Raw genomic sequence first — 24,309 nt, forward strand, 5'->3', positions numbered from 1 at the left:
GCGCGTCTCTCCGGCAGGGATGCACCCCGGGGAGGAGCGTTAGGTACTTCAGGGACATCCCTCCTGGCCACCTTGCATGGCACTATCAGGGTTACTCCTAGACTCTGCCACGCCGGAAGCCCAATGGGGGCTGCGGTTACAACGGCTCTTGGCCCGGGTGTCCTCACACCCGCCCAAAGCCGCCCCATGCCTACCAACTCCGGTCACAATCCTGGCGGGGTTATTGAAGGGGCTTGGGGAGTTGAAGGGACGTGTTTCTAGTTGCGTTGGGCAGTTCATGGAGTGTGGAGAAACCTTCCCCCTGGAAAGCCTTATATAGGGGATGAAGACCGATGGGAATTAATCCACACAGAATTCGAAAGGAGAATTATCAGCAGTGCTAATCACGAAGTTACCAAATCCCAAGGGAACCGTAGACCGCTGGATTTGTGTCAATTCACGAAGATATTAATGAAGGCGCGTCTCGCGCACCGAAACGTCAAGCACGAAGCGCGAACGGCCAAGGGACACCTCGTAAATGAAAAAGATGAGGACTTTTGGAGGATTGAAGGGAGGGACATAGATGAACTTAGAGGTGGTGTTAGTTTCAGGGGGAGGGGTCTCCTCAGACGGGGCCGAGGAGCCACCCTCAGTTGTAAACTGGACTCACTCTCCTTCAATGAAAAAGAAGTGATTTGGATTCCGTTGCTAGTCTGTTAGGGCCTAAACCTTCGGTCCACTCTCTAAAAATGTATTGTTGGGGGAACTTTTCTAAAACTGAGTCCCTACATATATAAAAGAAAAAAAGTACAAATGGAAGACTGAAAAAAAAAAAAAAAAAATGTGGCTCACCAAAATGGCACTGTAGATGAACAGTGCCAATACACTAAATGCACAGTGTCGAAGCACTGTAGCGAAATAGCCGCTTTTTATATAGTTAATAGAAAATGTAAATTGTCCTTTTAAAAAAAAAAAATTATTGCAAAACACTTTTTTTTTTTTTAACGATTTATTTATTCTAGACTTTTTGGTTTTTGTATATAACTCACTTGGATGAATATTTATGATGTGGTCTCACATTTGATTTTAAAATTAAGAAATAAAACTCTTTAACAATAAATAATTTAGGAAACATGGTGCAAAATTAAAACTCTAATTTGAAATTTTAATTTGAGTTTTTCTCAATTTCACTTTTATATATATATATATATATATATATATAGATAGGGTAAAATATTCTGATTTATGTTTATCTCATGGATGATTGAAAGCGTTGTCGATTAACACACTTCATTTTATGAAAGGTTCTAAAAAATAGTTTTAGGGTTTTTTTTCCCTCTTATGTGGGCATCCAAAACTTTTTAAGTATTTGACTAATTTTCGGATGCGTGTAATTCATATAAAAACCTTTTTAGAGTGATATCAAGGTGTTGATGAGAAGACTTGAACTTAAAAGCTCATAAAATCACGAGACTTGAAAATCACTGTACCACAGCATTAAATTCACACCTCTTACCTAGCTACATGCCATGGTTATAGCAATAATCTTAGGTGTCTTAATACTCTAATGTAACTTTCACTGCCACCACAACCGCCTTCAACTCTTCTTTATACTGTACATACATATATACATAATCTTCTATAAAGAAAAACCTCAACTAGTAATCTCTACTGAAGTGGTGGGCTACAGGGACGAAGCTAGAACTTTAAGTTAGGGNGTATATATATCATGTTATTGATCAAGATTATTTTATGTTGAACCTAGTTTCCGTTGTAGGGTTAGTCATACCTGATTCTATTAAAAAAAAAAAGGTTTAGTCATACCTCGAGCCTTTATTATGTCATGGGATTATGCTTTTTCTCATTAAAAGATTGCAAATAATGTTTATATACAATTAATTATTCCGTACCGATAAAATTACCGTATAGTTCATAAAGCAGTCATCACAAAGATATTAAGAAGCCCAGAAAGTCAAAAATGAAGGACAATGCATGTCTAGGAGTACCTACACTACATTACATTGATTAATTTAAAATATTGTACTATAGTGTAGCTCCCCACAGAAAATTATCAACTAGTGAACTTGTTTCTAGTTGCGTTGGGCAGTTCATGGAGTGTGGAGAAACCTTCCCCCTGGAAAGCCTTATATAGGGGATGAAGACCGATGGGAATTAATCCACACAGAATTCGAAAGGAGAATTATCAGCAGTGCTAATCACGAAGTTACCAAATCCCAAGGGAACCGTAGACCGCTGGATTTGTGTCAATTCACGAAGATATTAATGAAGGCGCGTCTCGCGCACCGAAACGTCAAGCACGAAGCGCGAACGGCCAAGGGACACCTCGTAAATGAAAAAGATGAGGACTTTTGGAGGATTGAAGGGAGGGACATAGATGAACTTAGAGGTGGTGTTAGTTTCAGGGGGAGGGGTCTCCTCAGACGGGGCCGAGGAGCCACCCTCAGTTGTAAACTGGACTCACTCTCCTTCAATGAAAAAGAAGTGATTTGGATTCCGTTGCTAGTCTGTTAGGGCCTAAACCTTCGGTCCACTCTCTAAAAATGTATTGTTGGGGGAACTTTTCTAAAACTGAGTCCCTACATATATAAAAGAAAAAAAGTACAAATGGAAGACTGAAAAAAAAAAAAAAAAAATGTGGCTCACCAAAATGGCACTGTAGATGAACAGTGCCAATACACTAAATGCACAGTGTCGAAGCACTGTAGCGAAATAGCCGCTTTTTATATAGTTAATAGAAAATGTAAATTGTCCTTTTAAAAAAAAAAAATTATTGCAAAACACTTTTTTTTTTTTAACGATTTATTTATTCTAGACTTTTTGGTTTTTGTATATAACTCACTTGGATGAATATTTATGATGTGGTCTCACATTTGATTTTAAAATTAAGAAATAAAACTCTTTAACAATAAATAATTTAGGAAACATGGTGCAAAATTAAAACTCTAATTTGAAATTTTAATTTGAGTTTTTCTCAATTTCACTTTTATATATATATATATATATATATATATAGATAGGGTAAAATATTCTGATTTATGTTTATCTCATGGATGATTGAAAGCGTTGTCGATTAACACACTTCATTTTATGAAAGGTTCTAAAAAATAGTTTTAGGGTTTTTTTTCCCTCTTATGTGGGCATCCAAAACTTTTTAAGTATTTGACTAATTTTCGGATGCGTGTAATTCATATAAAAACCTTTTTAGAGTGATATCAAGGTGTTGATGAGAAGACTTGAACTTAAAAGCTCATAAAATCACGAGACTTGAAAATCACTGTACCACAGCATTAAATTCACACCTCTTACCTAGCTACATGCCATGGTTATAGCAATAATCTTAGGTGTCTTAATACTCTAATGTAACTTTCACTGCCACCACAACCGCCTTCAACTCTTCTTTATACTGTACATACATATATACATAATCTTCTATAAAGAAAAACCTCAACTAGTAATCTCTACTGAAGTGGTGGGCTACAGGGACGAAGCTAGAACTTTAAGTTAGGGAGGCAATTTCAACTTTTGATTCCGCTATTTAGTTGTTGAGTTGTTTTTGTTTTTGTTTGGGTAAGAACAAAATTATTTTTGTTTAGAATTTTTTTAAAGGGTAAGGTTATTTATTTTGGATAAAATTAGCTAATTGAGCTTATTACTAGTAATTTTTGTTGTTGGGTTTTTTTTTTTTTTTTTGACTTGTATATTTTGTTTTAGATTTTAGATCTATAAATTTTTAATAAGGAAAATGCTAGAGCTACAAGTTTTTTTTTTTAATAAATAACTGATGTGATAAGTGACTTCTAGTAAGTAAAAAAATTATGTGAGTTGTATGCCCATATGTAAACTAATAAAAATTTACTACCAAAACAGTTTATAAAAATGTTATAAAAAGTTTGTGAGTATACATTACTCTTAAAAAAATTAACGATATTGTTAAAGGGAAAGAAAATATAATTTTAAAGAATAAAATTGTTAAAATTAATACATACATACATATATATATATATATATAAATAATAATATTAAAAAAAAAAAAAAAAAAAAAAAGGAGGGGGTGGGGGGGGGGGGGGTGGGGGGCGGCATTGACCCCCTGGTCCAAGGGGGGTTCCGTGCCCTGGTGGGCTATTTGGACTGAGAGACAAGGACAAGTCGGGTCCATCTGAGAGCAACTATCCTTTCTCATTGGCTATTGAAGAACTTCACGCCTTTCTCAAGTTCCTGCCACAAACTCCATCTTCATTCTTCAGCCGGCAAATTTGCTGGTGACACTTCAAAAAGTATCTGAGTGCCTAAGTGAGTTGAGGCAATGCCTTGTTGCCATTAACGAAATTGTTCCAGGCATTGAACAATCATCTCAGAATGTGTCATATAAATTACACGAGTATTTGTCGCTTAATATTAGGAACCACAATTTGACTTCTTATAACCGTTCTAAAAACATGTTAATAAGTACGATATTGAATGTCATAAAAGACTTGTTATAATACACATCTTAACCTCTCAGGTATGTTGCATAAGGAAAGAAACGACCACTACAAATTTCCTGTGATTTTTTTATTTTTTTTGAGTGCATATGATTGCTACTGTCGAAGTTGGGAAAAATGGGAAAAATGGTAGTGTTGAAAGTTTTTTCTTTTTTATTTTTTTTTAAATTTGTGTTTATTCAGACAATGCGATTAGGATTGTGATTTTTATCTAATTCTATTAATTTAAACACATGCATGATATTATTGAATTGGAAGACCACTAGACGTTGCTGAGGTGGTCATTCCAATGTATTAAATAATTCCTCGATTCTTTTGAGAGAGAGAGAGAGAGAGAGAGAGAGAGAGAGAGAGATGTTTTGGTAAAGTAGTGGTGTATTTTTGTTGCATAGTCTATTAGGACTCTATTTCTAGGATTATTATGAATTTATGATTATCTGTCGGCGTCTTAATGTCTTATGAGTACAACATTGCTTTTGGCTTATCTCTCCACTAGAAGGGTATAATTACAAAGAAGGCTCCATCAAAACGTGTAATGGTTTGTAAGAGATTTCTTTCATTTATTATTCTTCTATAGAATTGGCGGACTCGTTCAGCTTGAATTGATTTATGATTCCTAATGGACAGAGAGAATATTACATACTATATATATATATATATATTTATTTGAAGAGTAATGTAACCGTCACAAACTATTTTACAATATTTTTACAAATGATAAAAATAGTTATTGTAACTAAAAATGTGATGTTAATAATAGGTCTATATTAGAATTAGTAAGAATTTGTCACATTAAAGTTTGTAAAAATGTTGTAAAATAATTTGTGCATGTAGTATCATGTTTACTCCATTTTTCATGACGCTTCAAACATTTGGCATGCCCAGCTGTTGTGTAATTGACATTATTGTATCTATTGATCATATCTTCTAATTTTAATAGTTAAATATGTGATTTTAGTATTCAACTATATATTATAATGATTATATTATTTTCAAGTAATTTAAATTAAGAAGGTTGAAAGCTATTAAGTTAATCAAGTCTATTACCGTATATTATCATAAGTCCACTTCAGAAATTTCAAGGTTGTTTAAGAACTTAATAAAATATTATCCTTTTATGTTTCCCTTGAGATACACTGACAAATTAAATTTGTAGTTTTGTACAATTACTGCCCAATCTCATTAGTGTTAGGCTGTTAGCCATGAACATCAAAAAAAGTGTGCGAACATCCTTTGTGGGGGAAAAAATGCCCAATCTAACATAATGGGCCGAGAGCCCATATGAGGATTACTATACGTCCGAGAAGAAGAAGATGGTAAGGGCAAAGCCCATCTGGAAGAGGGACCTCCAGAGAGAAAAGTGATTACAATCCGAAGAGGTCGCCTTCTATCTGAAGAGGTTATATTTCTCTGATGCGAATAGTATGAATCAATTGAACGTATAAAATGTCAAGATGATCTTCCAAGGACTCCTCCTGATCAAGATAAACTCTGAGTACACTTGGAGACGATAAGGATGAAGAAATATCTAAAAGAAAAGCTGCTACCACCGTATTTAATACTTTGCAGCAACTTTTCTGGCTGCATTTATGTGGAGAAGATCTCTGAACAGTGTATCCTTACCTACCGCCACTCACACAGAGCTAAAGGAGATGCTTGACATGACATATACTCAAGTAGACTCACGGATGAGGTACAAGTGGACGATGGAGATGAGGAGAAGGGAGGTTATATAAAGGAAAGAAGCTCCTAACGAAAGAGTGGAGGGAGAGGAAAAGAATAAGAGCTTGACTGTAACCCTAAGATCTGTATTCACCACATAATCAATAATATAGCTCTTCGGATATCCATTCTTTACATGAAAATTCATGTTGGTTTATGCTTGATGGTTGTGATTAGTTGTTGTTGATCTCATAATCAACCTAGCTCTTTCACCCATACTCTACAAATTCATTGTTTTAGGCTTGGACCACAAATCCTAACCCTACAATCATGTTAATAGTAAAAGGGTTTATAGAATCCATAGGATTAATCAAGGAGGTCTAATTATTGGGAAAATGGAAAATAAGACAAGTTTATGGTTAAGTGTCATTATTATAACATTATTATTTTGTTTCTCAAACTTATCTTATTTTGAAAATAAGATAAGTTTCAAAATAAAGTTTCAAAATAAGATAATAATGATTACGTATTATTTTGTCAAACTTATCTTAGAATATGGGCAGCGTATCATTTTCATTGATTTTGCTTATTTGAATGATGATTCTTACATTTATCTTCAACCCCAAATAATGAAACTTGCAAATTTTTAAAAAAAAATATTAGAAGTATGGATTATATATAAAAAAAAACAAGTATGGATGCAAAAAGTATAATAATTGAAAACAAAACCGTTTGTAAAAGGCTTTTTTTGAAGGAAATACTTGTTTCACATAAACTGTTTTACACCGTATATAAATAATAATAAATAAATAAATAAATAAACAGAAATTGTTAAATTGTTAAATTGGACTGTGTGTAAAACTAGTTTGTGCGTAATAAACACAATCCTAAAAAGTGTGTATTTAAAAAAAAAAAAAAAAAAAAAAAAAAACACACTAAACACACATAAAAAATGAAGACAATGGATTAAGAACATAAAAGTATACCATCTAGGTCTAAAATAAAATTGTGTTACTGGCTTTGTTCAATGACTAAAACCTTAAGAAGTACGGACACATGTACGAGTATGGATATGTATACAAGTATGATATGGTGAAATAAACAATTTTTAAAAAAATTATATCATGATATAATTGATACAACGTTAATATAACACAAATAAGACGTGAGGACAACACCCTAAATAAAGTTTGCTCTTTAGATGAAACCCAAATCTTTGCTTGTAGTAACAATATTCTCAACTAATAAATTGATTTCCCTCTAAAAAAAAAAACTAATAAATTGATTTGTACCGAACAAATTTTGACCGTATCGGCTGTTTATAAAGCAGTCGTCGCAAAGATACTAGTATTAAAGAGGCCCAGAAAGTCAAAGTTGTTTGGAATAATTCATCTTTAGGTAGTTGAAAGAACTGATAAGTCAGTAATAAGCACAGGAGTCCATCCAATCACTCATAAATGATAAATCTCAATCTCCACCATTGATAAGTCAGTAATAAGAGCAGGAGTCCATCCAATCACTCATAAATGATAAATCTCAATCTCCACCATCCCTCTCCTTCTTTTTTCAAACCTCCTTCTTTGAAAAATATAAATAATTAAAAAAAATTTGGACCCAGGGGTCCCGTGCCTTGGCCTCACCTGGGTCCATCCTTGACTGACACCCATAATAATAATAATAATAATAATAATAATAAAAAGAGAGAAAAAGATAAATTTATTTAAAAAAAAAAAAAAACCAAAACAGAACAGAGAAATGACTTTCAATGAGAGATGTGAACGCCTGATCGTTGAAGAAAGGGATCGAAAGCAAGATGGTAGGAAAGAAAGAAAAAGAAAGAAATCGGGCAGATTGATAGTATATATAATTTTTTACGTACAATATTGAAAAGTGTTCAGATCCAATTTTCATGCATTTCATATTGATAGTAACTAATTTTTTTCTTTTTTAACGAGACTGATTAGAATAATTGGCGGAATTGATTGACTAGTTCAATCATCTGGATCGACTACTTAATAAGAATAAAACAATGTGGTTAGCTTTCAAGTGCCAATATTTCTTGCAAAATTTGAAACAAAACCAACTATTTAAAAAAAAAAAAAAAAAAAAAAAAGAGTTAAATATAATGACATATGATGACCATCTAGTAAAAAAAAAAAGGTTCATGTCATTGTGAAAGTCAAGTCATTGCTCCATTGTCACTATCAATTTCATTTTCCTCGACGGCCAAAATTATTGCTGGAGACACACCCAAATCTTCGACCTGTAAATAAAATGTGAAAAAGGAAATGGGGGTAGCTTATTAGACACATTACGATAAAGAGTTCTGAATCAGTTTGAAAACTTGTAAAACTAATACCATGGCAATGTCTTTCTTGAAATATGTACTTTCCCTCGTTTCCATGGTTGTGTTGGCCATGTTACATTCCTCATTTGATGTTACTTCTCCTTCTTTGAATGAAGAGGCGGATGCTCTACTTAATTGGAAGGCCACTCTTCAGAATGAAACGGAGCCACCACTGCCTTCATGGACTCTCCTTCCTAATAATGTAACCAAACCTTCAAACAATGAAACACCAGTTCAACCCCATGCAGTTGTTTGGCGTTTCTTGCAACCATGCAGGAAGTGTTAATAGATTAAACCTGACTAACTCAGGCTTGAAAGGTACGCTTCATGGAATTTCATTCTCATCTCTCCCAGTGGCGGAGCCAGGAATTTAGGTCAGGGGGGCAAGATTAAAAGACAAGATTGGAAGTAAAAAATTAATCTAAAAAAATTAATCGGTATTAATAACAAAATAAGTAAACAACTATATGATTACGTAATTGTTATACAGAATCTAACATAAAATGTAAACTTAAATTTATTTTTTCACATCTAGCTTATTTTACTCAATTGCCCTTGGCGATTTTTTATATTTTGAAACCGCTGCATGATTTATTCACACTCAATAGTCTTGAATATATCTTTCTCAATATATGTGACTAAGCAATCAATCATCACTGATCTCCTATTCGATTGCGTAATTGATTTTTAATTATGTTCATTACTGAAAAAGCTCTTTCAACAGTAGCTATTGTAACTGGTAAGATCAATGCCAAAGTCACTAATGAGTAAACCAATGGATATGAAACATTCTTTTTCATTTTTACCATCTTTTTAGCAAGCTATCCAATTCTTTTAACTGCTGAAAACTCTTCAGTGGACTGCATGTCATGGATGTATGTCTCAAGTTGGCTATCCAAGAAAAAAACTTGACACATAAAAAAATTCTACAAGTGGCTTTGTCTAGTTCATCAAGTTTACTAAGTGTGATTCATTAATTTTTATATAGAATTGTACTAGGAGTAGAAGTCTACTACTACTAGAAAAATTGAAAAAAGTAACGTGAATTCACTTAATTGGAATTTTTTTTTCTTTTTTTTTTTTTTTGTCTTTTGTGTAGGAGAGGGGTGGGGGGATCAAAACAAGTGAAAGTTCAGGGGGCAGGTGCCCCCCCTCGCCCCCCCCTCCCTCCGCCCCTGATCTCTCCCAAATCTTGCATTTCTTGATCTCAGCATGAATGAACTCTTTGGTACAATCCCTATTGAAATTAGTAACCTGTCCAAACTCATACGTCTTGATTTGTCATCTAATAAATTAACGGGTGAAATCCCACCACAGATTGGACTACTAACCAATCTTGAGGTGTTGGATTTATCTGCAAACCAGTTAAACGGCTCAATTACTCCAGAAATAGGTCAGTTAAAGTCTCTCAAAGTCCTTTCTTTTTATTCCAACCATCTTCATGGCTGCATTCCTGCTTCTTTAGGCATTTTGAGCAACCTGGTCTACTTGGTTCTCAATATTAATTCCCTTTCATGTTCCATTCCTGCTTCTTTAGGTAATCTGAGCAACTTGGTTTATTTGCACTTATATGATAATCAACTTTATAATTCTGTTCCTAGGGAAATAGGAAACCTCTCCAATTTAGTTGAACTTAACATAAAAAACAACAGCCTAACAGGTCTCATCCCTTCTAGTATTGGAAGCCTAAAAAAGCTAACATTGTTGCATATGTATGAAAATCATTTGTCTGGCTCCATCCCCTTTGAATTAGGAAATTTGAAGTCTCTTTTCTCTTTAAGCTTTCAATATAATTACGTTTCTGGCTAAATTCCAACATCGTTAGGTGTTCTCAGCAACCTAACTGAGTTACACCTGAATGCCAATCAACTTTCTGGCATCATTCCTAAAGAATTAGGAAACTTGAAGTCCTTAATTAGCCTTCAACTGGACAATAATCAATTAAATGGTACTGTTCCAATTTCACTGGGTAATTTGAGCATCTTAGAAGTTTTATTTCTCCATGATAACCAATTTTCTGGTCTGCTTCCTCAAGAGATAGGAAATTTGATGAAGTTAACAACACTACATCTGGATACAAATCACTTCACCAGCTCTTTTCCTCAAAAATTATGCCAAAGTGGATCTCCCCCTTTGGCAATCCGTAACAAAACCACAAGAGTACATTGAATGTCCTAGAATACATTCTACTCAAGATTACAGAATAAATAAGCCTAGTCTAAAAGTTCTGAACCTTGGAAGTTGCTGCAAGAAGAAGGTTCAAAATCTTGTCTTGGCTTTAACTTATCTTTCCTAAAAGCCACTAAACAAAACACATCAAGGTACCATGTGGAAAATAATGACAAGTTAAATAAACAAGAAAAATGTGTATAAAGAGAAAAAAAAAAAAAAACAACACATGTGAGATAAAGACTGAAACACATACATCATCATCAAATATAGAAACAACACATGATGTATGTAAATGGTTACAAAACCAAAAGATACACAACACAAAATATATATTAATATCAAAGTGTATCAAACTAACTCTCCCCTTGAGATAGTTACATCAAAAACTTTCTTCCTTTTCACATGAAGTTCTTCCCCTAAGTCTATTACTTCCCCTAAGGAATGACATTCAATTCTCAAATTTCTTCCCCCTTTCTGACACGATTGTCAAAGGGCATAAAAAGCCAATCAAAACTTGATCAGAGACAGACAAAAAATAGATATAGAGTGAACAAGGAGAACAAGGAACCATAGACCTACAAGAAAAAGAAAAACAATATGCTATGGACACAAAGGAAAAAATGCAAATTAAATAAAGAAAAATGAAATGCATGCAAGGGTATCTCGATTGATCGAGGAGGTGTCGAGAATCTATTGAGAAGAAGCTAACCTCGATGGGTCGAGAATCTATCAAGGATCTATCGACCAAACAGAAAGTTTCTCGATGGATCTAGAATTTGTCAAGAAGCTATCGAGACAAATTCTAAAAAGCTTCGATGGATCGAAGATGCGTAAAGATCTGTTGAGAAAAGCAATCCAAGGGTCTCGATAGATAGCTATCTGTCGAGAAGCTATCGAGCTTGACAAAAAACTGTTTTTCAAAGTGTAAAGTTATTATTTACAACTTTATGTTTTGTTGGTTTATATTCTATGCCAAATTTGATTGTAATTATATTCAATCTGTTGTACCCTGTATTTGTTGTGGGATTTCATTGTAAGGGTTGTGTGTTAGAAAGAGAGAGTGTGAAGACTCAAGCATTTGAAGACTGAAGATTTCTCGCAGGTATCTCGCGACTTAGCTTCCCGCAAAGTGATACATGTGCCCTGCACATGCTGGAATGCGATGAGTCAGGCCAGGTGGAGACAACTGTGTCTCGCGAGTATCTCACGGGTAAGGCCTTCCCGTGAGACACCTGCGAGGCATTCTGTTCTGCCAGCCTGTCCAGTCTGATTCACACTTTCTGTACCCATACTATTTATACCCACATTACCCACAATTGAAAGAAGAGCCTCTGAGAGAAAACCCTAGCCAAACACCTTGAGAGTTAAAAATTGTTATACCCACAATCCTCTATACATTTGTTTTGGGAATTTCCTCATCTCCTACCTCTCCATTTCCATACCATTGAGAGGTTGATGAACATTCTGTTCTGCTAGCCTGTCTAGTCTGATTCACACTTTCTGTACCCACACTATTTATACTCACATTACCCATAATTGAAAGGAGAGCCTTTGAGAGAAAACCCTAGCCAAACATCTTGAGAGTTAGAAATTGTTATACCCACAATCCTCTACACATTTGTTTTGGAAATTTCCTCATCTCCTACCTCTCCATTTCCATACCATTGAGAGGTTGATAGCCCAAACACTTACCATACCCTTTCAGAGTGTGAATTGACGTTTTGGTGCTACTAGGAAGCATTGGAAGAAGCCGATGATGGCAGATGCAACATGGAGCTTGTTGCGAGATCCGGAGAACTAAGACAAGACACGGTTCCGAGAAGCCTTGTGGAGTAGGAGTTTGGAGGGCTTAGGTACATCAGGTAGATTAGGCTTGGAGGGTCTCTTACTAACCCATGTATCCCAACTGATTGTCTAGTAGATCGATTTCTGCTTGGAGGGCGGCGAAGAGGTTTTTCACCGAGTTCTTCGGTTTCCTCTTCGATAACACATCTCGGTGTTATCTGTATTTGCATCTCTCTTCCCTACTCTTGTTCATTTCATTTTTATTGCTGTGTTGCTTTAAATATGGATTAGAGTAGTTGTCTTGCTTATACGCTTGTGTTTACACTATTCCACACTTAGTATTAAGTTAGTGTAAAATCAACCAAGCCATAACTTTAATTTGAGGGTCTAAACTGCTCGTGTGTTTTCGACACATTTTCGAGCTTTCAATTGGTATCATAGCGGGTACACTCGCTGTGGTTTAAATACCTGAGTGTGATCCTTGACCCTTTTTGAGATGGATAGGTCTCAATCCCTAAATGTTCCATCATTTTTTTATGGTAACAATTATGCTTTCTGGAAAGTCAGAATGAGGGCATTTTTATGCTCTATTAAGGATACCGTTTGGGATGCGGTTGAAGTAGGTTGGACTAGGCCGGAGGCTGCAAAATCCACTTGGGATAAGGCAGCTCTTGCGGCAGCTAATGCTAATAGTAAAGCTTTAAATGCCATTTTCTGTGGTGTGTCTTCAGATGAATTCCACAGGATATCTCACATGAAAGTTGCCAAGGAAGCTTGGGAGATTTTGGAGACTACCTATGAAGGTACAAAGAAAGTTAAGGACGCAAAGCTTCAGATGCTTACCACCAAGTTCAAAGAGCTTAAGATGGGAAATGATGAGTCCTTTGATTCATTTTATGTGAAGCTCAATGAAATTGTGATTGCAAAGCTCAATCTTGGTGAGAATATTGAAGATACTAAGGTGGTGAGAAAATTTTTGAGGCCCTTACCGAAGAGCTTTCGAGCAAAAGTCACAGCCATAGAGGAAAACAAAGATTTGGATGAAATTAAGATCCAAGAGCTCATTGGGTCTCTTCAAACGTATGAGCTTGGACTGCCTTCCCATAAGACGAGTAAATCGCTTGCTCTTAAAACCATCACCGAAAGAATGGATGATTCCTCCGAAGAAGATGGAGTGGAGAAGGAAGTAGCATTTCTTGCGAAGAATTTCCGCAAATTTCTGAAGATGAAGAACAGTGGGAAACCATTCAACAGAGGGAAGTTTTCATCTTCAAGAGGTGATAGGAAAGAGTTTAAGAGGAAAGAGGGGAAGGATTCTCAATCCCCTTCAGACATTGTGTGTTATGAATACAATGGCCATGGACATCTCAAGAAGGAGTGTCCAAATTATCTAAAAGGAAAGGCTAAGGCGTATGCCACAACGCTGAGTGATTCGGATTCTTCAAATTCTGATTCTGAAGAAAGCTATGACAGAGAAGGAAACTACTCCGCATTTATGACCATTGCTCATATGGATTCCTCAGATGATTTTGGTGCACTTGTGAAGGAGCTTGGTGAGCACTCTGATTTGGAATCAATTGGAATAGTTAAGGAATCTGAAGATAAGGTAGATGGAGAAGAAGTGGGTCTGCAAAAGACTTATAATTCCCTCCTTAAGAAGACCGGTGGATATGTAAAGGTGTCTAACGCAGCCATTAAAAAGATGAAAAGGGCTAAGGAGGATTACAAAAGCCTTCTAGTGCGATACAAAGAAGCGAAGTGTGAGATTGAAACACTAAATGGTGAGCTATCAGAAGCTTACACAAAAGTGAGATTTCTTGAGCAAAAGGTAGTGCAAGCACATGCCAAGATAGAAAAGGTCTCCTCCAAGAAGCTAGATGATGTTATTTCATCTCAAAAACATGCCTCAGACAAGTCCAGACTAGGATATACCAGAAGGAGTAGCTCATCAGCCAATGTCACCAAAGAAATGAAGTTCGTGAAGGCCAAAGATACGGTTGTAGAAGAGCCGACACCTGAGAAAGTTAAGGCTGAAAAGAAGAAGAATGTGGCTAACCAACGGGTGTTTAATAAGTCCCGTAATTAATCAGAAGCCAGATTTGGATCTAGAGGAAGATCACTTCCAAGATCACAACAGGGTCCTAGAACGAATCATTTATGTCATTTTTGTGGATTACAAAGACATACAAGACCCAACTATCTTAAGCTAAGAGCATTGAACAATGCAAGCGCTCCTCAGTCACGAGGAAGGAGAAATGACGAGAGGTCTTAGGGTGGTGAGCAAACAAGAAGTCAAAACCGTGATCCCATAATGATGGACGTGATGAAGATGATTGGTGCCTTCACCAATTGTTTGGAAAGCTTCACACGAAGGTTTGAAAGTCCCAACTCTCGTACCCAATCCGTCAAGGATATCACCCCAAACGCACGTGACGTGTAGGTGAAGAGGGGTACTCATGCATAAGCATTATAACATGTCCATGCACTAATTCTTCCAATGCTTAGAGACATTTGCTGTTGCATCTTATCATGCATTGCCTTCATTTTATAGCATGTTTCTTTTACCTGTTTGGCTTGTGCCTGTTTTAGTTTTGTTGATCTTACTTTATTTCGATTTATTTTTTAGTGTGTTCAAAAAATTTAAAAACCCATAAAAATTGAAAAATCTTCAAAAAGTTTGATCGCTCGTTTTGTGCATATCTCATGTGAGTTTGGCCTAGTACCTTCGTACTAATGGCGTAGTGCATTTACGAGTTTAACTTGTTTTGTGTGCACATTTATCTTTGTAGAAGAAATCTTGAAAATTATGTGTGATTGTTGTAAATAGATCTTCAAGCTTGCCATGAATGATTGGTCAATAGTCTTGATGGTCTTGATACATGCATAGACTTGTGTCTATATCTCTTCCCACCTTTTTTTTTTTTTTTTTTTGCAAAAGAGCTCACTAAATGTAAATCTCCAAATGAAAAGAGATATTAAGCTGCAAAAGCCTGTCACACATACTAGTATTTGACTAGGAAAAAGGGAAAGCGACTTGTGTCTTGAAATGTATGGTGCTCAAAAAGCCAAAGGCTAATTCTAAATGTTGATATATCAAAAAATATCAAGCACCGATCTCAAAAAGGAGATGTATCATCCAAAATGGATCAAATGTAATCAGTTTATGATTTATGCAAAAGCCAAATGAAAAGTTTCTAAGCTATGTAATCAATTTGTGGGAGGTCATATATACTCATTTCTATAATTGAGATAGTCCACTTGATTTCGTATCAGTTGTGTATGACTCGATTGAATTGATCATTGAAGCTTCACTCTGGTCTAAGGACTATTTCACATTTGATACTCACCCACAACACACAAGACTTTGATTCAATGAGTGCTTATCTCATTTGTGTGATTGTACATGTTCAAATGTGATGTGTATGCTCAAATACTTGATGATCAAACCCAAAATGATTTTTGAGTGTTTTATTTGTTTCTGAAAGTAATTTTATACTTTCGTGCTCTTTGTTTTTGTTCTAAATGCACTTTTGTGTTTTTCTTCAAAAAACTGGTTCAGAGGTTTTCTCGTAAGAAGCTCGCGACTTAAAGCTTCCCGCAAAAAGAGCTTGAGGGAAATAATTTTTTCATCAAAGTCACACAGAAACTCTCGCGACTGTATCGCGACTACCTTGCGACCAACAGCTTCTCGCGAAATGCTATTTGGCAAAAACTGGATTTTTCCAAATTCAGACAGAAGGTATCACGACTGTCTCGCGACTGTATCGTGACCTAGAGCTTCTCACGAAATTTCATGTGCTTTAGTGGCCATTCTCGCGACTGTCTCGCTACTATCTCGCTACTCTCTAACCCGCGAAAAATGCGTGTTTTCAGTTTATATGTAGCAGATGTAACAATTTTTCAAAATTTCTCATTTCCCTCGCTAAGCCTCTCTCGAACCATTTTCAACCCAAATCACTATTTCATTCAAACACCATTATTTTCAAGCAAAATTTCTGCACAATCCTTTCAAGGTATGTACCTATTACACTTTTCTCATCTTTTATTTTCGAATTATGCAGTTTTTATGCTTAGGGTTTGAAAATTGGGGATTTTCAAAAAATTGGGTTGGGTTACCTTTTAAAGTGAAATTTTTTCAATTTCTTTGATTGGGCTGAGTCCCATTTGTCTTTTGTGCATCTGTGTTGGCCCCTTGAGGCATTACAACATGTATTTAGGCATGATTTCACCATGTTCATGCATTAATCATGTGCTTTTTGCTTTGTTGCATGTTAGGTGTTTGACAAAATGTCTAAGTGACATTTGTGTGTTGAATTGGACTAAACTTAGTTCCAATCATTTTTCTAGGTCTTATTTGTCATGTTTTTCATGCTTTTATCAATGGCTATGTGTTTTACACACTTTGCCCAAGTTGTGCCTCAATGCCATGCCACGTACACACTAGGCACACACCTAGGCACCCCTTATGCATCTGGTGCTACACCCTCATGCATCAGCACATGCACACAAACACACACACATGCACAGTTACTTATTTTCATGCGTTGTGTTTATGTTTTCTTATTTTTTTATGTGTTTAGCATGTTGTTTAGAGTTGATTATGCTCTGTTTTAAGCTTTGTTCCATTCGTTTTGGAACTAACTTGAATCTAATCAAGTTTTGTGTTCTGGTTTGTGTTTGTGCACTTGTTTTTTGTCCGCTTAGTGACATTTGTGCAGATGTCTCCTTTCAAATGCTCCGCAGTGAAAGGAAGCAGCAGCGAAGGGAAAGAGCCAATTATTGATGTCGATGAACCATCACCAAGGTCAAAAAGGCCTCATTTTTCAACTGAAGTCTATGACCCTAATCTGTTTAGATCTTATGCTACTTTTCAGAAATATTGGAACTATTTTCGAGGCGCTCCTTTGCTAGTTGAAAGGGGCGTTGATCAGCCATCACTCCGTGACACAAATATACCCATTTGGTTTGCCACGAAAGATTGGAACTTTCTGCTTTCAACTCTCGAAGATGCATACGAGAACATGGTTAAGGAATTCTATGCCAATGCTATTGTCATCGAAGAAGAGATAAAATGTTGGGTTAGAGGAAAAAGTTTCTCTGTAACACCATTGTACTTGGCGGAATTTTACACATTAACCGGCCAATACTCCCCATACCGCCGGTTTATGATGAGCTGAACCCAGATGAAGAGTTTCTCAAAAAGTCTTTAGGAGCTAATTTGGAATTCTCCTCCAATAAGAAGTCAATCAATGTGGCATCCCTTTCTCCCGAATTAAGACTTCTTTCAATGAACATGTGTAGCAATCTCTATCCCTTGTCCAGCACTAGATATATGAATCTTGGTCGAGCATTATTCTTGAATGATCTGATCACTGACGTAGAGATTGATGTATGCTCTCATATTTTTCACATCTTGGCAAAAACAGTTGATCGGACTGCTTCAAGGAATTGTATTCCTTTCTGTCGCCTTATTTCAAGGATTTTGAAGCTCAAAGGTCTCCGTCCATTGAAGGATGAGTGCCCATACACAAGGCCAAGTCCAATTAACATTCGTACTCTCCATGCAAGTATGAGCCACACCAAGAAGACCACCAAGCAAGAAAGTCATGCACCGTCGGGAACCTCGAGCTCTACATCCCATACCTATGATGAAAAGTTCGACAATATCTCCACTGCTCTTCAAGAGATTAGTACCAAGATGTCCGGGCTGGCATCTATCATGTACTCTCACCACAATCGTTTTGATTCACAGTTCACATCATTCCAAACTCAATTGGACAAAATTCAACGGAAGCTAGAAGAAAATGACTAGCTATTCCATGACAAAAAGGGGGAGATGATGTCATTGATAGGGGGAGTATGGTGACCTTTGATATGGGGAGTATGGTGAGAGGGGGAGAAGAAGCTAGAAGAAGAAGCTACTATTTCTTGTGTTTGATGTTTTATATTTACAGTCTTCACTGTTACTGTTTTTGTTTAAAGATTTAATACTCTGTTTTAATCTCAGTTTTATTTCTGTTTAGATTTGTGATTCTCTCAATGCTTTTGTAGCATTTCTTTTGTACTTTTAAGATATTGTTATTATGTCTTAAGTACCTCTCTCTTGTGCCCATGTATGATTGTTCCTAGATACATATATGTTTTTATGCATTGGTTGAGTGTTGGACATGCAAATGATAGTTTGCAATTAAACTTATCAGCTTGCATGTCCGGATGTTCATTCCTTGTGTGAATGAGCATTGTGATCACTATTGTATAGTGATTGTGTGTTTGGTCAAGCCATGGTCTAGTACTTTATTCCATTTTGCTTGATCGCATTGTGCTTGTTCCATTTTTCATTACAAGTTTTCTGCATAACCATGAACTTATTGTATTGTTGTGTTTCAGGAGATACTTGTCACTATGGTTCAAGGGCTTCACAGTTTCTAGATTAGGTGTGAGTGAGTTTTGCCGATGTTCCCAAACTCACGTTTAAGTCTAGAGTCTATTTTAGGGGTTTTGTCACGGAATAGCCAAAGGAGGAGATTGTAAAGTTATTATTTACAACTATATGTTTTGTTGGCTTATATTCCGTGCCAAATTTGATTGTAATTATATTCAATCTGTTGTACCCTGTATTTGTTGTGGGATTTCATTGTAAGGGTTGTGTGTTAGAGAGAGTGTGAAGACTCAAGCATTTGAAGACTGAAGATTTCTCGCAGGTATCTCGCGACTTAGCTTTCTGTGAAGTGATACATGTGCCCTGCACATGCTGGAATGCGAAGAGTCAAGCCAGGTGGAGACAGCTGTGTCTCGCGAGTATCTCGCGGGTAAGGCCTTCCTACGAGACACCCGCAAGGCATTCTGTTCTGCTAGCCTGTCTAGTCTGATTCACACTTTTTGTATCCACACTATTTATACCCACATTACCCACAATTGAAATGAGAGCCTCTGAGAGAAAACCCTAGTCAAACACCTTGAGAGTTAGAGATTGTTATACCCACAATCCTCTACACATTTGTTTTGGGAATTTCCTCATCTCCTACCTCTCCATTTCCATACCATTGAGAGGTTGATAGCCCAAACACTTACCATACCCTTTCAAAGTGTGAAGTGACGTTTTGGTGCTACTGGGAAGCATTAGAAGAAGCTGATGATGGCAGATGCAACATGGAGCTTGTTGCAGGATCCGGAGAACTAAGACAAGACACGGTTCCGAGAAGCCTTGTTGGAGTAGGAGCTTGGAGGGCTTAGGTACATCGGGTAGATTAGGCTTGGAGGGTTTCTTGCTAACCCATGTATCCCAACTTATTGTCTAGTGGATCGATTTCCGCTTGGAGGGTGGCGGAGAGGTTTTTCGCCGAGTTCTTCGGTTTCCTCTTCGATAACACGTCTCGGTGTTATCTGTGTTTGCATCTCTCTTCCCTACTCTTGTTCATTTTATTTTTACTGTTGTGTTGCTTTAAATATGGATTAGAGTAGTTATCTTGCTTATACGCTTGTGTTTACACTATTCTGCACTTAGTATTAAGTTAGTATAAAATCAACCAAGCCGTAACTTTAATTTGGGGGTCTAAACTACTCGTGTGTTTTCGACACATTTTCGAGCTTTCACAAAGAATAGAAAAACACAGAAATGAATGCAATCAAGCAAGCTACTCAACCAAAGATCCAAACAACATTTTTAAGTTTTCAAAATCATCTCTCAACAAGAAAAATGTCAAGCATTTAGATCCAAAACACACACACTCACTAAACAAGTCTAACCAATTTTATATTTCAAAAACAAGTCAAGATAGTTTAGTGAGCATACATTAACACATGTATTCCTTGTGATGGCTAAATCATATTGTCCCTGCACGTGTATCAAGAGTAGCAAAGACTATTGCATGTTGTGTGTGAAAAACAACGCAAGATTGCATAAGTGTCTACATGTTATAACAATTTGAGATTTGAGAAAATCACTTTAACTCACACACAATCATAACTATTTGATGGGGACTATCACCTTCGAGGTACATCCTATAACTCCCACATCTCCTGGAAGACACGCTTGCAATCATATATAAAGCATTTTGATTCTTTTTGCTTTTTATTTTTCTTTGCATATTTTCTTTTGTTAAGCATATCATGCATGGGCATAGAAGAGATAGAAAAAAAAATACCTAATTATGTTAAGCTCTTGACATTGCACTTTTGCTATGCTGAAGCATACAGATGTCATTTCATGATTGGCGGGCAATAGTGATAAGATGGTTATTTATGCATTTCTCTTTAGATTTTCTAGTCTTTCCCATCAAAAAGAGTGATACGAGTGTTAAGTACAAGAGATTACTTAATCTTACTCATCACAAACACGAGCCACAAAGCTCATTTGCTTAATTGTACATAGAAATGCTCATCTAAGCTACGAAAGATACAAAGTTTAGAAAATTTTGTTTCAATGGCCATTCAAGGTACACAAGTACCAATGTACACAAAATACGCACTGTTTTTGTATTTTTTTTATTTTTCAATTTTTTTTAAAATTTTTATAAAAAAAATAAATAAAGCAAAATTGAAAACAGACAAACAAAAACATGTTAAACAAAGCAAAACATAAAACTAGATGCAAATGCATGAAAACATGATTCCAAAAACAAATAAGAAATTAAGTAAGAAAGTCCAACTTTAGATAGAAAGAATTCAAGTAAAGGACAAACAGAAAGACGATTAAGTCTTAGGATCCTTTATCACCCACATAGCACGAGTCCTTGGCCGTGAAGATGAAAAGGCACTTGTCCTATTTGACAAAGGATAAGACCTATTTGACACTCGCTTATGTGAAAAAAACTTGAAACAATTAGGACGAGTGTGACCAGAAACACCACATTAGTGACAAACATGAGTAGTTTTAGAACTACTATGCTTCCTAGAAGGAGGTATAACCTTAGAGGTTGACAAAGACCTTAATTTAGGACAATTTGGCCTAATATGACCTACAATATGACAATGATGACAAGTGGGGACAAATTCAGAATTTTTATTCTTCCTTGGAGAAGTTTAGACATAGGTTTAGAAATTTCAGCATTAACATCAGAATTTTTACTTTTGTCTATCATAGCAATATTAGCCTCCAACTCTTTATTACTCCTTTTAAATGGAGGAATATAAAAATCTTTTTTGTAAGGTTGAATTTAATCAACCATCTTGTTGGTTTTATTCCATGCCAATTTGCTTGTATTTCAACACTTAGAAACCCTGTATTTAGGTGGGATTCATGTAAAGGTAGTGAGTGAGAGAGTGTGAAGAAATGTTCAAGTTTGTGCAAGGATGCAAGGATTTGCGGCTGGGACTCGCGGGTGACTCACGACTAGCAAGCCGCCAACTAAAGCACATGTGTGAAGCGTGCGAGAAGATGAACAGTCACGCCAGCTAGTGCACTACAGGACAAAAGGTCCAGCCTAGCCGTTCTATTATCTCGCAGCTTGAACTGGCGACTCAGTCAAGTCGCAAAGCCAAGCCGCCAACCAGCCCTGTTTGGGAAAAATTGACTCTTCGCATTCCTTTCTCACCCAAGTATAAATACCCCTTAAATCCACGAAATGTAGAGAGCTTCCAGAGAGAATTTTGAGAGAGAAACCCTAGAGAAAAACAAGATTGATTCATCTATAATCTTCATCTAAGAGACTCTCCAAATTCCTCTACTCTCACACTCTCCATTGATACAACCTTGAGAGGTTCTTGACCAAATTCTTTTCTCACCATACCCACATCTGTGAGAAGGTTTTTTAGTGCTTAGGGAAGCAGTTTGGAAGGAACCAATGGTTATTGGTTGATGCTATGGGCTATAGCGGAATCCAGTAAGCTAGAGAATAAAAAGGTTCGGCGCAACCTCATTGGAGCAAGAAGCTTGGAGGGCTTAGGTACATAGTGTTTTCAACGCTATTTGAACATTCAATTGGTATCAGAGTAGGTGCACTTGTTGTGGTTTAAACACCTTAGTGCGATCCCTGACCCTGTATTGAGATGGATAGGTCTCAATCTTTAAATGTGCCACCATTTTTTTATGATAATAATTATGCATTTTGGAAAGTTCGAATGGGGGCACTTTTGTGTTCTATTGATGATGCTGTGTGGGATGCAGTTGAAGTTGGTTGGACTAAGCTGGAGGCTGCCAAATCCACTTGGGATAAGGCAGCTCTTGCGGCGGCTAATGCTAACAGTAAAGCCTTGAATGCTATTTTCTGTGGTGTCTTTCCAGAAGAATTTCACAGGATTTCACATATCACTATTGCTAAAGAAGCATGGGAGATTCTGGAGACTACTTATGAAGGAACAAAGAAAGTGAAAGACACCAAATTACAGATGTTGACCACTCACTTTGAGGAGCTCAAGATGAGCGAGGATGAGTCCTTTGACTCTTTTTATAGTAAGCTGAACAAGGTGGTCGTCGACAAATTCAATTTGGGGGAAAAGACGGAGGATTCTAAAATAGTAAGGAAGATCCTTCGATCACTGCCGGAAAGCTTCCGTGCCAAAGTAACAGCCATTGAAGAGAGCAAGGATCTTGATGACATTAAAGTTGAAGAGTTGGTTGGTTCATTGCAGACATATGAATTGTCACTACCCACGCAAAAGAAAAGCAAATCTCTTGCTCTTAAGACAATTGATGAGAGGGTAGTATCTCATGACTCTTCGAATGAAGATGCTGTAGATAAAGATGTGGCGTACCTTGTGAAAAACTTTCGGAAGTTCTTAAAACTCAAGAACAGTGGGAAATCTGGTGACAAAGGGAAATTTCAAAATTTCGGGAAGGAGAAAAGGGAATTCAGAAGGAAAAATGGTAGAGAATCCTAACCTTCTCAAGGTATCACATGCTTCGAGTGCAATGGACATGGACATTTCAAGAAAGAATGTCCCAATTATTTGAAATCAAAGGGCAAGGTCTATGCCACTACTCTAAGTGACTCAGATTCATCAAATTCTGATTCAGAGGATAGCTATGACGGAGAAGGAAATTACTCCCCATTTATGACTATTGATCATGTTGAGTCCTCAAAAGAATCCATAGGGATTGTGGAAGAATCAGATGCTGAAGAGGATTACACCTTACTTCTTGAGAAATCAGGAGAGTATGCAAGGGTGGCGAAGGCGGCTATGAAGAAGATGAAAAAAGCCGAGGAGGACTACAGAAGTCTCTTAGTCAGATATAAGGAATCAAAGTTTGAGATTGAAACACTAAATGGTGAGCTATCAGAAGCTTACACAAAAGTGAGATTTCTTGAGCAAGAGGTAGTGCAAGCACATGCCAAGATAGAAAGGGTCTCCTCCAAGAAGCTAGAAGATTTTATTTCATCTCAAAAACACTTCTCAGATAAATCTGGGTTGGGATATACCGGAGGGAGCAGCTCATCAGCCAATGTCACCAAAGAAGTGAAGTTTGTGAAGGCCAAAGATACAGTTGTAGAAGAGCCTATTCCTGAGAAAGTTAAGGCTGAAAAGAAGAAGAAGAATGTGGCTGATCAACAAGTGTTAAATAAGTCCCGTAATCAATCAGAAGCCAGATTTGAAGCTAGATGAAGATCACTTCCAAGATCACAATGGGGTCCTAGAACGAATCATATTTGTCACTATTGTGGATTGCAAGGACATACCAGACCCAACTGTCATAAGCTGAGAGAGTTAAACAATGCAAGCGCTCCTCAATCATGAGGAAGAAGAAATGACAAGAGGTCTTGGGGTGGTAAGCAACCAAGAAGTCAAAACCGTGATCCCGAAATGATGGACATGATGAAGATGATCAGTGCCTTCACCACTTGCTTGGAAAGCTTCACAAGAAGGTTTGAAAGTCCTAACTCTCGTACCCAATCCGTCAAGGATATCACCCCAAACGCACGTGAC

General features: G+C 36.7%; 1 protein-coding gene across 1 annotated transcript; it reads left to right on the forward strand.

Moving 5' to 3' along the window:
• Window positions 1-22,506: 22,506 nt before the first annotated feature.
• On the forward strand, window positions 22,507-23,988 carry LOC136064023 (uncharacterized). The gene is made up of 2 exons (XM_065765156.1): window positions 22,507-23,251; window positions 23,402-23,988. The coding sequence occupies exons 1-2, from the start codon at window positions 22,507-22,509 to the stop codon at window positions 23,986-23,988; spliced, it is 1,332 nt and encodes a 443-aa protein (XP_065621228.1).
• Window positions 23,989-24,309: the final 321 nt, after the last annotated feature.

The sequence above is a fragment of the Quercus suber genome, unplaced genomic scaffold (assembly GCF_002906115.3).
Source record: "Quercus suber isolate HL8 unplaced genomic scaffold, Cork oak 2.0 scaffold_611, whole genome shotgun sequence".
Classification (NCBI taxonomy): domain Eukaryota; kingdom Viridiplantae; phylum Streptophyta; class Magnoliopsida; order Fagales; family Fagaceae; genus Quercus; species Quercus suber.